Raw genomic sequence first — 12099 nt, forward strand, 5'->3', positions numbered from 1 at the left:
AATTGAACTGAGAACTGGCAAGATAAAAACTAAGTCCTTTTTTTTTTTTTTTTTAAGATTTATGTATGTATTCCCTATAGAGAGAGAGGATGCAAGCAGGGGAAGGTGCAAAGGGAGAGGAAGAGAGAATCTCTAGCAGCTCCTGCTGAACACAGAGGCCCATAGGACCCTGAGATCATCACCCAAGCCCAAATCAAGATTCTGACTTTTAACCCACTGAACCACCCAGGCAACCCAAAAGTAAAGTCTTATAAAGACCTCTGACAGTGATATTGTAAGAATCATAGTTCTGATTTCATCCCCACCCACAGCCATCTTTTTAAGGACCCTCCCTCATGCTTGTCACTCCTGATTCAGGGGCAGGCTCACACAGGACCATATACCCCTCCACTTGCCCACATAACCTCCAACTATGACACCGGGGTGGTGTCATATGCAACATATGCAACACAGGACCATATACCCCTCCACTTGCCCACATAACCTCCAACTATGACACCGGGGTGGCCACCTGATCCATGGACAGTCAGGCGGAGCTAGTCAGATTCTTGTTTGATATGTTGAACTAAGCAATATAGAGATTGTAATTACTGAGTAAAATGCAGTGATATATGGAATTTAGGACTTGGTTCAGGCTTCTCAAGTTAAGGCCATGGGCAAGTGGGACAAAGCTTGTCGCAGGTGATATGGAGCAGACAGACTCTGCTACAACTCCAATGAATGGAGGAGACAAGGACCCATGGAGCTGTAGGGACAGCAAGCAAAACAGAATAGCTCTTTGATAATTGTCCAGTTCTCAAGTAGACTCTCTGTATTCTTTTTCATAATGTCACCTTGCTCTCCTTTTCAGTAAACTCCCTTTATAATTGAATTGAGAGAGTTTTTGTTCCCGGTAACCAGACATTGACTTGAATAAATATCAGTGATAAAGCAGAGAAAAGAGGCTAGAGCAGCGGTGCTCCGCGATGGCATGGTGGACGGCCTTCACCAGAATTACCTTAATTGTTGCTAAAGATGAACCCCCAGAGCCCTCCCTGGACTCACTGAACCCCAATATCTAGAAGTAGGTCTTGTCAATGTAGATTTTTAGTAGGTATCCTGTATTCCTTCAATACAGGAAACACAGAAACTTGACCAGGGACAGAACTGCCTAGACTTAAAGAAGTAAAATATTACGCAAACACCACAAACTGCCTTAAACAGCTTCTGAAAGGAAGCCAAGACCATATAGTTGGAAAGTTCCTTTAATTCCATGACAGTGAATCTAAGAAGCAATCCCTACTTTCTCCCCAGTGATTAGAGAAATGGAATTGTGGGGGAAAGGTGAGTGGGATGGAGGGAGATGGAAAGGGAAGCAGTTCGGAGCTCAAAGCTGCATGGCATCATGACTGCCACATGCCACTGGTTGTGCTGGAAAAGTCACATCAACTTTGTGAGCCTCGTTTTCCAGAATTTTTCCCAGAATTGGGCAGTAATTGACCTAATCTTATTAGGATTTGGGGAGTACTGAATGGTATTGGACACTTAACGTGCTTCTTGCAGTCTCTGGCTCATAATAGTAAACAGTCCCTAAGTGCAAGCCCTATCTCAAAAGAATTGCTGAAATATTAATTTATAGAATTCTCCCCAGTAAATATCCTCAAGCAGTTCTTCCACTCTAAGCTTCTTTGCCTCAAGAGAGTTTATGATAGTTGTCAAGAGGGGTTGCCTGCAAGAGCCCTTTCTCCCTAGGTTTGTTTGCAAAACTCAAGCCCTTAAAAAGTTAGTTCCATGTGTCCTGGAAGGTAAGAAGAAAGCAGATGCCACTGAGAAAAAAATAGAAGTGAAATTTCAGGTGACCTTGGTGGAAACAAAGATCTGATGCTTAACAAAATCTTGGGGGGCCCATACCTCTCTACGTGGCAGTCTCCATATTGGTGGTAAGACCACAGGAGGGAACAGATCTATTTCGCACTTTCAGCAATGATCAATGATTTCCCATTCTCCAAGCATGGTCCGGGAACTAAAGGGATCAAATCAATGTAATATTAAGTTTTCTTGGCAAGGTTTTGGGAATGGGCGCCCCAGCAGTGACTGAGGTTGAATTTCCCATTAGCTGAGCAGGATATGAAACTTGGTGGTAAATCAAATTAACTTAAGGAAAATAAACAAACACATTTTGCATGCCTCAGACAATGGATGGAGATGCACATCGCCATTAATAACCTTACCCTTCACAAACCACAAGACAGGATCATAATTCGAGAGCCAGTTGTAGTTTGTGAAATACTTAAGAGAAACAAGAGAATATATATAAATGGGCTTTGTGGTTTTCAAAGCACCACAGCCAAGGTAGCAGTTGCTGGCAATTTTTTGGCAGCATGGGGACAGATAGATGTTAATTTTGCTATACATAAATGTAAGCTGATAAGAATATTCTACAAGAAAGCTGAGTTATACCTCTTTTGTTTATGTCATGAAAAAGTGATTGAATGAAAGAGAAAACCAAAGAATCCAAAAAGAGCCAGTGTAGAATCTTATTAAGTCCACACCATCTTAGATTTAGACAGACTTGCAGCCAACTCTACTAGGATAGAGGACGGGCTCCACCAGGGACCGGGAAATCTGCTTGTTTATTCACTGATGTACGCCAAGTGCCAGGAGTCCTATCTAGCACACAGGAGGCATGCAAAAAAATATGTGTTGATTGAATAAATGCAATTTTGACTCCACTATCTTGCTGCTGTGGCCTTGAGCAAGTTATTAAAGCTCTCCAAAGCTCAGTTAAAATAAAGATGATAATAGTAAATAACACACTGCATCATTAGAGAATAAAATGAGATAAAGCAGCTACTGTCAAAATGGCTGGAAGAGACTTGGGCTTTTCTCTGTTTTGAGCATTGGTCACTGGGATAATCTCTCTTTGGAAGGAAAAATTGGAAAAAGCAGTGAAGAAACATAGAAAGACCTAGTATAATCCAAATGCATCATTCAATGCTGTTGTTTCTGTTGGTGCTGGTGTGTTGCCCTCGGGTTAGGAGGCAAAAAGATGAGAGAGGCAAAGAGAAAATGGGACTTACTTTGACATTATCTGTGGGTTGGGGTGCATGTCAGCTTGCCGGTCTGTATAAAAGAGCCGCAGACCTAACATCCAAATGTAGCATGAATAAGGTGTTGAAGGGAAACAACTAGTGAAAATTTCTTTCCATGAATCATGGAACACTACATCACAAACTAATGCTGTTCTGTATGGTGATGAACATAACATAATAAAAAATAAATTAAAAAATTTTTTTCTTTCCCAAGTGCTTGTTAAATAGGAAGAGAAAGATAGGCTAATTTGGAGAGTCTTAAGAAATATTTTATGTAATTACACGAAGATAAAAATATGTATTTTCTTAGGTTCAATCATGATTTAAACACTAACAGGGAAAAACAAATGACTTAGCGGAGTGGTTAATTACCAGTCGTGTGGCTAACTTTCTGGGTTGCAGTTTCCCCAATATGGCTTTAAAATTGTTAAAAGCTCCTGCTTTCCTCTCATCTCAGCAAGGGTTGATCATGTGCCACGTGGCATGCTGAGCCCACATCATCATTAGCATCCAGACTAATTTTCTTTCTGATTTGACCAAGTAGTAGTTGAGGAGCTCATTTCCCTGGGCTCCAATTTATTTCATCTGCTAAGCCGGAACACTCCGGCTCAGATCTTTTCTTGTGCCCTTTGGATAGGAACCCGAGATGCAGACATGATAAAGAAGTTGCAAAGGGTTGAAGTTCACGGGTAGCAGGTGCCGGAGGAACAAAAGCTCCCAAGTTATAGCGTGATTTCTCCCATCAGTTTCTGAAAGCCATTATATGTCTTGAAAAATAAAACTGGAGAGAATAACCTTGATAAGTGATTGAAACAAATGTCTACAATTGTGAGATAATATAGATTAGCACTTTTGGGGGATACTTAGTGATTTTTTTAAATGCATGGGAGAGGAGCAAAACCAAAAAAAAAAAAAAAAAAAGTGTGCAACATGCATGGCTATTAACCTCACTGATACCGGTTAAGTTTTAGAATATAAGTGAGGTTCCCTGGGGTGAGGTCTGGAGCCAATGACCAAGAAAGAATTCGTGAGACATCTTTGGTGCAAAATGGTAGTTTATTAAAGCAGGGGGACAGGACCCATTGGCAGAAAGAGCTTTTTCCTCCGGGGGTGTGAGGGGGGGCTTATAATATACTATGGGGTTGGCAAAGGTAAGGAAAAGGGAGAGTTTGAAAGAACTTTCATATGCTAAAGAGGACCCACAGGATACCTAAGGTCGTGCCATTTCAAGTTAAGGTTATTTTTCCTTTTATTTAGTAAGGCATTAACAGTAAGGTATAGTTGGGAGATTCCGGGAGGAATGTCACATTCCTGCTATCACACATCCTTATCCGTGAACTTTAGATTTAGAAGAAATTTAACTTTATTTACATTTCCCTCTGCCTCAGCCTCCCTCAATTTTATGGAGGGGAAGATGATGTTAGGGCTTCAGGAATGGAGTTAGGGATCTTTGGAAGTTAGGCTATTGATAAGAAAGCTTCTTCCTTGTAAATCACTAGGACATCTGTAAATTGAGGGAGACTCCGGTCTTGCAGGATTGTGATCTCTACAAGTTAACTATTTTGTTTTTCCTTTAGGGCAGCCAGGAGTGCCTGAGGACTGTCACCTATACGCCATGGGCGGGGCGGGGTTGGGGGAGTTGTGGCGTGTTGGCTTGTGGGCCTCTGCTTTGTCCTCAGCTTTCCTTCTGTTCCCTCATCAATACCTTTGTCCAGACTCCTGTTCTAAATAGCTGTAGAGAATGTGGTTGGTTGAAACATTTTAATTACAAAGGGAAAAGATGTCAAATATTTAAGTTATTTTTTGAGAGTGTGAAAATTCTACTGGAAAAAAAAAGAAATGTACATTAAGTCCAATTCCATACTATCAAGCAAAGAATTAACTACTTCTAGAATTAATTCATTCTAGAATTAATCAAAATGTAACTTGGGAAAATTGGATAGAAACTATTGAGACACATTTAAACAAATAGGAAACAGGCAAAAATGAATTCAAGTGAATGAAATGCAGACTTTAGGCTCAGAGGAAGGATTGGTTATGCTAGAGAGAGCGGTCACTGTGTGTGAGCCAGAGTTGCTCAAAGGGAGTTCTATATGTGTGGTGGTAGTGGTGTGTGTGTGTGTGTGGCAGGGGGTGGGGAGGTATGTTTGAGCTATAACTGAGATACAACATTATATTAGTTTCAGGTATACAACATAATGAGTTGATATTTGTATAAATTGTAAAATGATCATCACAGTAAGTCTAGTTAACATCCATCAGCACACATAGTTACAAATTGTGTGTGTGTGTGTGTGTGTGTGAGAGAGAGAGAGAGAGAGAGAGAACTTTTAGGATCTCCCTTCACAATTACCATTGCTATGCATGAGATCCCCATGACTTTTATTTTATAACTGAAAGTTTGTGTTCTCTGTGTGTGTGTGTGTTCTTTGCTAGGGCAAAGGTAGTCCCTAGCAAACTGTGTCCCCGCATAGGGATGCAAGGGAATAAATATCATAGCCTCTCTCTTCCTACACTCCCATCTCCTCTCTTCTATTGGCCAAATCCAGAGAGAAGCCAGAGGGCCAAGGTCATGCAGCACATAGGTCAGCCCTTCAGTGACTGAGAACCATGTAAGAAAGAACAGAAGATAGATCCACATTTGTCTTCCAAAACACTATTGAATGCGTTTTTCCTGCCTTCTCTTTATCTAAATACATTTGAAGCTAAGTTGAAATATTAGCCTCTCTGAAAAATCTTTAAGTGTAAACAAAATTATTTTAGTCTACTAAAATAGTATTTCTGACTTAATACCTGTACTTAAATGGCTAAAGAAAGTGCCATTTTTCAATACATTCCTTTTATAAATTGCATTCTGTGTTAAGTTTTAATTAAGTGACATCTCATGTGCAATAATATTAAGGACTCCTTAGAGCAGGGACATTAGTTTTTGGAACAACCAAATTACTTGCAGAAACAGAGATAGCATTTTAAATCCTGACATTCCTCAAGTTTGTTTCTCTGTACTTATCCAGATAGAAACACATGGGCCTGTGATATGATTTTATGGTTCTGAAGAAAAATAATTATATTATGTCATCAAGAAATTCAGAGTTCCAATGTTTCATAAATGCATAGAATATTGACTTGAGTACTTAGCTTAGTGAATAAAAGGAAAAAAATTCTTCCTCTCTACTATATCCACCCAACACTTATACCAAATAATGTGGATTTTTTTTCTCTACACTGACCAGTTCTCCTACACCTATTGGGCATCCTAAAATTGAATTCAATTATGACACCATAAACCTGGAGTTAGCTTCAGATACCACAGATTAAGGGCTAGTCCACAAGACTGCCAGTCCCCTACCTCCCCCCTCTGCCCCTCAACACCCTTCAGATGCCAGGCCTCCTATACTTATGATTGGCTATAAATCTGGAGTTCCCACAACCTCCTCCTTGAGTTTGAGATCTTGCTAGTACAGCTCACAAAACTCAGGAAAGTGCCTTACTTACTATTACATATTTATTATGAAGGATACAACTCAGGAACAGACAAATGGGAGAGAGACATAAGACGTGGTCTGTAGAAGGACACACACAGAGTTTTCATGCCCTCTCCAGGAGCTCTACCCTCCCAACACCTTAGTGAGTTCACCAGTCCAGAACCTTCAGTTCGGGCTTTTTATGGAGGCTTCACTGCAATCGTGATGGATTAAATCAATGATCATTGGTTAAGGAACACAATCTCTAGTCCCTGGTCAGGAGGTGGGGCTGAAATTCCCACCCTCTACTTATTATAAGGTTGGTTCCCCTGGCAACCAGCCCCCATTCTAAAGCTATCCAAGAGCCAGCAGCCACCAGATAGCTCATTAGCATTTAAAGGGAAATGTCTAGTGTTTGGGGATCTATGAATTTCTGTGGTGGAAAGGAAGGAGGCATTTTAGACTACATTTGTTAAGTCATTAAGAACTCAACAATACTGAGTGCTTAGTATATGCAGGCTTTGCTTTGGATGGTAGAGCTATGGTGATTACCAAGACAGACAGCTGCCTCAGGTGTGTGACCAGAGCTTGGCATCTGCCCTTCCTGCTGTCTGCCATGCCAAGGAGTACAGCTGTCTCTCTTCACAGGTGCACAATCCATACTAGCAAATCAAGGCACAGTGATACACAGATATTCCAGAGGTTGAGCTACTCTCAGGTATATGGTGATGGAAAAATGTTGAAAGCCACAGTTATTCAGACCACCTGCTCCTCTGCAATGGATTTACCTTTTATTTTCTGCCCACCCCCCTGCCCAACTCAGATTTTACCACTTGAAAATATGTGTCTTCAGTTCTGGAAAATTCTCAGACATGTTCTCTTTAACTGTTGCCTTTTCCTCCATCTCTCCTGCAGCTCTGGTTGGAACTTCTCATTTGATCTTCCATATCTCTTTGTTTTCATAATTTTTATTTTTTTCTCCATGTTGTGGATTTATTAATTCTCTTTTCTTTTTTAAATTTAATTTAATTTTACTTTTTGCAGTGTTCCAACATTCATTGTTTATGCACCACACCCGGTGCTCCATGCATTACGTGGCCTTCTTTAAGACCCACCACCAGGCTCACCCATCCCTCCACTCCCCTCCCCTCCAAAACCCTCAGTTTGTTTCCCAGAGTCCACAGTCTTTCATGGTTTGTCTCCCCCTCCAATTTCCCCCAACTATTAATTCTCTTTTCAATCATGTAGTCGTTAGCTTAATTCTGTCACTGAGTATTTGTTAATACAGTATTTTTCTGATATTTTTCAAATCCATCCAGTTTTCTTTGCCTTTTTTTTTTTTAATCTTCTATTCTTGGCAAGATAGATTCAGTCCCTTCTTTAGTTAATTTGGACATTTTAAATATACTTATTTTGAGATCCACTTCAGATCAGTATCTTGTAGCTAGACTCCCACGAGCCTAGTCAGCTAACTTTCTTTCTTATTAGCAGGATTCTTTTTGTATTTTGTAATATTTTTCTCTGCTTGTCTTTAGTACATGCAACTTTCATATTCTGTCATTGTTACAGTAACTCTTTCCCATCAAGTGTTATACAAATAAATATATATGTATATTTGTACATATATATATATTCTCTATCTCTATATAGATATATATCTATAGATATATCTTTTTTTTAATTGAAGCATAGTTAACAGACTGCACAATTATATTTGCAGAAGTTTTCCTTCAGTCTATATGGTTTCCTTTCTTCTTCCCTGCATTGTGATTGTGTCTATAAAATCTGAATTAGCATGGACTTACAGTCTGTTTTCTCAGGTATAGGACTTTTACCATTTAAATCCAAACACAACTGAGGGGAAAATTTGGTCTTTGTCTTTATTTCATTCTTGACTTTTCCCTCCTTTATTTTTCTTCATTTTTTTATTTATTTATTTTACTTTTCCCTCCTTAGAAAAAAACTATCTACCCTTATTAAATATTTTTGAGCAAAATTTTAAAGGACATATTTTATTAACTACTCATAGAAAATTGGGAATATTAATGTACTGCTTTGGTTCTTTATGTTTGAGTTGTATGCACATTTATTCAATTTTGTAAGTAAAGCTATGTAAGGAGATTACATAATCAATTCCAATGAATATCACATTCCAATTTGGTACAAATTTTCTCTATGGTCTAAATATTTCTAATTCATGTCAGCAACTTAGATACAAAAATAAATCTCTCATTCTGGTATATGGAGTACTTCAAAAGCATACTGCTATCAAGAACCTTATGTGCTTTTTATAAATAAATTTATAAGAAATATTCCTTATGCCTATTAAAAATTGTTTTTATTTCTCCTTTAAATCAGTCACCTGAGGAACATTTTCTTAGGCAACTTAAATTGAGGTAATTTGACATACCAGAAAAAGAATGGCCCATAAGCAGAGACCAGTGTGTATGACAGGACAACCTTGATTGAGTTACTTAACTCCTGAGGGCATCTGATGTCTCATCTGTTAAATTGAGGGTTTCAAGGGCTCATAATTATGTGATTTCTTTCCCCAATCTGTGCTATACCCAAGGCTGCAAGTTCTAGGCTGCCTGTAGCATGTTATTCTAATTACTGACTCTGTGTCATTCTTTGTTTATAATAAGCGGATAATGTTTTCAAGGGCAGGGAATGTGTCTTACCATTTTGGAGTCCGCTAAACCTAATATTACCTAGTGTTTACTGTTGTTGAATTTGGAATGTGTACCAGTTTTTAGTATCCATTAACAGTTTAGGGGTGCCTGGGTGGCTCAGTAGGTTTAGCACCTGCCTTCGGCTCTGGTCATGATCCCAGAGTCCTGGGATCAGGCCCCACATTGGGCTTCCTGCTCAGCAGGGAGCCTGCTTCTCCCTCTCCTCCCAGCTCCTGCTCTCTTCTGCTACCTCTCTCCCTCTGCCTCTCAAGTAAATAAATAAAATCTTTAAAAAAATAATTTTACTTGGCTGCGGCTTTATAAAAGACAATTTGTACGTTATCCTTAATTAATGAAAAAATTCTTTGTGATTTTCTCTTATACTGGGTTCCCTAAGATATGTAGTTTTTTTTTTTTGCTAAAATATCAAGTTTCAGTGTTAATTCAGTGCTTTAAAGGTGTAGAAATTACATATTCAATTTAGTCCTGATTGTTTGGGTTCATATCCTTCTTTTGAGGTTTATATAAAAATTAATAACTTTTCCAAGAGTAATGCACATACACATATACATGAACACAGCATTTTACATGAATTTAAGGGGTCCTGTATGTAAATATAAATATGAATGTAAATATAAACACAAACATGTACATACATATTCACATATACACACATGCATATGTATATATATGCATACACATACGTAAGGAAAATATTGCCCTAGTACATTATTAGTGTGCTAACTTAGGATCATTATTGAAAAATCTGATTTTTCTACTAATTTTTTTAACTAAAGAATTTCATAGTTACCATTTTTTTCCCCAAAACACTGTAACTTCTACTGTATTTTTCCCAGAGGGCTAAAGTTGGTTATCCTAAGTAGATCATAAACAAGCTTTGTTTGGATAACACAGTGACTTTAAAAAAATTGAGCCAACTCTAAATTTGGGCCATTTCACATTAAAATAAAGATTTCTCCTTTTCTTAAAAACAAACAAGCAAAAGGGGCTCAGTCTGTCAATTTTCCAACTTGATTTCAGCTTATTCATGAACTCAGGGTCAGGGAATCGAGCCCTCCATTGGGTTCCATAGTCAGCAGTTTCCTCTCTCTCTCTCTGTCAAATAAATAAATAAATCTTAAAAAAATAAAAGACCTCTAACCACTGGATCTTCCTTCCCTTGGTAGAGCCAAGTAGTAACTCCCTAAGATGGAACTTGGCTGTCTATTTTGCCACAGTCCCCTTAAGTGTCTACTGCCTTCATGACTGATGGCTAAGAATCAACTGCCATTTTCATTGTGCTCGAACATCTGTTGACTTCCACAAATTATAGAAATGGTCTTCTGTTTTCATATTTTGCTATCAAGAGAAGATAAATGAAAGTCAGTCAGAAAGGGCACACATTGCAAGAAATATGGGAGAGAGCATATGCATTTCTTTATGAAAGCAAAAAAATATGTACCCAGTCTGCCTTACATATTTATGTTAAGTGTTTGGGCTCTGCTTTACACAATTAAATGGTGATATCCACTCTCCGCCTGAGGAATGCTTGTACTTTTCCTGAACAATTTGGTGGTCTTGTTGCTGTTGCTATTAGTGTTGGTTTTGCTTTGACTTTCTGGATAATCCGTTCTCTATAGCGCAGCACAGCAAAACTTGATAGCATGAATTGGAGATGGAAAACATGTATTTTTATTGGATTTTTCATACCCTTGTTTCTTTTTTTATTAAATATTCTCATTAAGCTTTTTTTTATATGTTATCCTCCATATACATTTTTCTTTATATAACATCTCAGATCGTTTTGCACAACTCAGAATAATGAAGTACAAAGAAAACGTGTTAGCATAACTTAAATTTAACTGTGTTAACTGCTTTCCTCTTCTCTTCAGCAGCTCTGCATGCACTGGTGGCCTTGTTGACACCTGGCCATCACTGGAGGACAAACCATTGGCCAGCTGGCTTTTTGATAGTCTTTTCTCTGACAGTTTTCTTTCTTCCCAGAGGGCACCGCCACCATCCAGGCAAGGTGAAGCAGAGCTGCCAGCATTCCGGAGTTGAACTTGGACCTGGTTGGTTAGGGCCCGAGAAGGAGGAACAGCCTGCTCTATTACATTTGCAGATTTCACCCTCATTTTCCTTTAGTAAGCTATAGTCTAGGGGTATTTCGCTCTCACTGTCTTTGACTTTATCTGGATTCTTTATCTGGTTTATTTTCTGTCTCCTCCCAAAGTCCCTTTTCTCCTCTAGCACAGAATCTAATGGGACCCCTAGCACATAGTAGGTCCTTAAAGAACATTTGCTGTGTAAATGATGAATATAAATACATTATAGTACCCATTTTCATGAAAACCACTTCGTGGAAGTGTTGTAGTGTTTGTGTCAATGTTTTCCGTCTTTTATGTTTTTCTGTCGACCAGGTGCGCTACTGGAATAATGGAGAAGAAGAATCATCGAGCAAAGTGAAAGTTCCAGGAAATGAGACATCAACCAGACTCCGCGGCTTGAAGAGTAATCTGGCCTATTACACAGCTGTGCGGGCTTACAACAGTGCTGGTGCTGGGCCCTTCAGCACCACAGTGAATGCAACCACAAAGAAAACTCGTACGTAGATTCAATTTTTTTAATGGCAAGGAAGTAGTTTATGGTAGCCTTCTTTCTCATTTAAAATTGGACAACCCAACTCAGTAAGCCCACTGAATGCTACAAATCCAATCCCAGACTGTTGTAAACTCAGACACACACATATCTTTGTCTTCCTGAGATCCCTGAATCTTTAGATAGAAAGATAGAACCCCCATGTGAAACCCCATGTGAAAATCAATGTGTACCTTTTGAAAAACCTTATTGTAGGGTGTTGAGTCTGTCCATTTTTCTTTTAAAATGATAAGC

At 38.8% G+C, this 12099-nt stretch overlaps 1 protein-coding gene across 2 annotated transcripts in view; it reads left to right on the forward strand.

The window, feature by feature from the left end:
• The window catches only part of CNTN3 (contactin 3), a 336043-nt gene that overhangs the window by 304044 nt on the left and 19900 nt on the right, over window positions 1-12099 (forward strand). For both annotated transcript variants that reach the window (XM_082740072.1, XM_082740073.1), the window contains one exon: window positions 11628-11811. In XM_082740072.1, coding sequence (XP_082596198.1) covers window positions 11628-11811 — 184 coding nt within the window. The remainder of the gene's footprint in view (window positions 1-11627; window positions 11812-12099) is intronic.

Source organism: Mustela nivalis (genome assembly GCF_964662115.1).
Source record: "Mustela nivalis genome assembly, chromosome: 1".
Lineage (NCBI taxonomy): Eukaryota > Metazoa > Chordata > Mammalia > Carnivora > Mustelidae > Mustela > Mustela nivalis.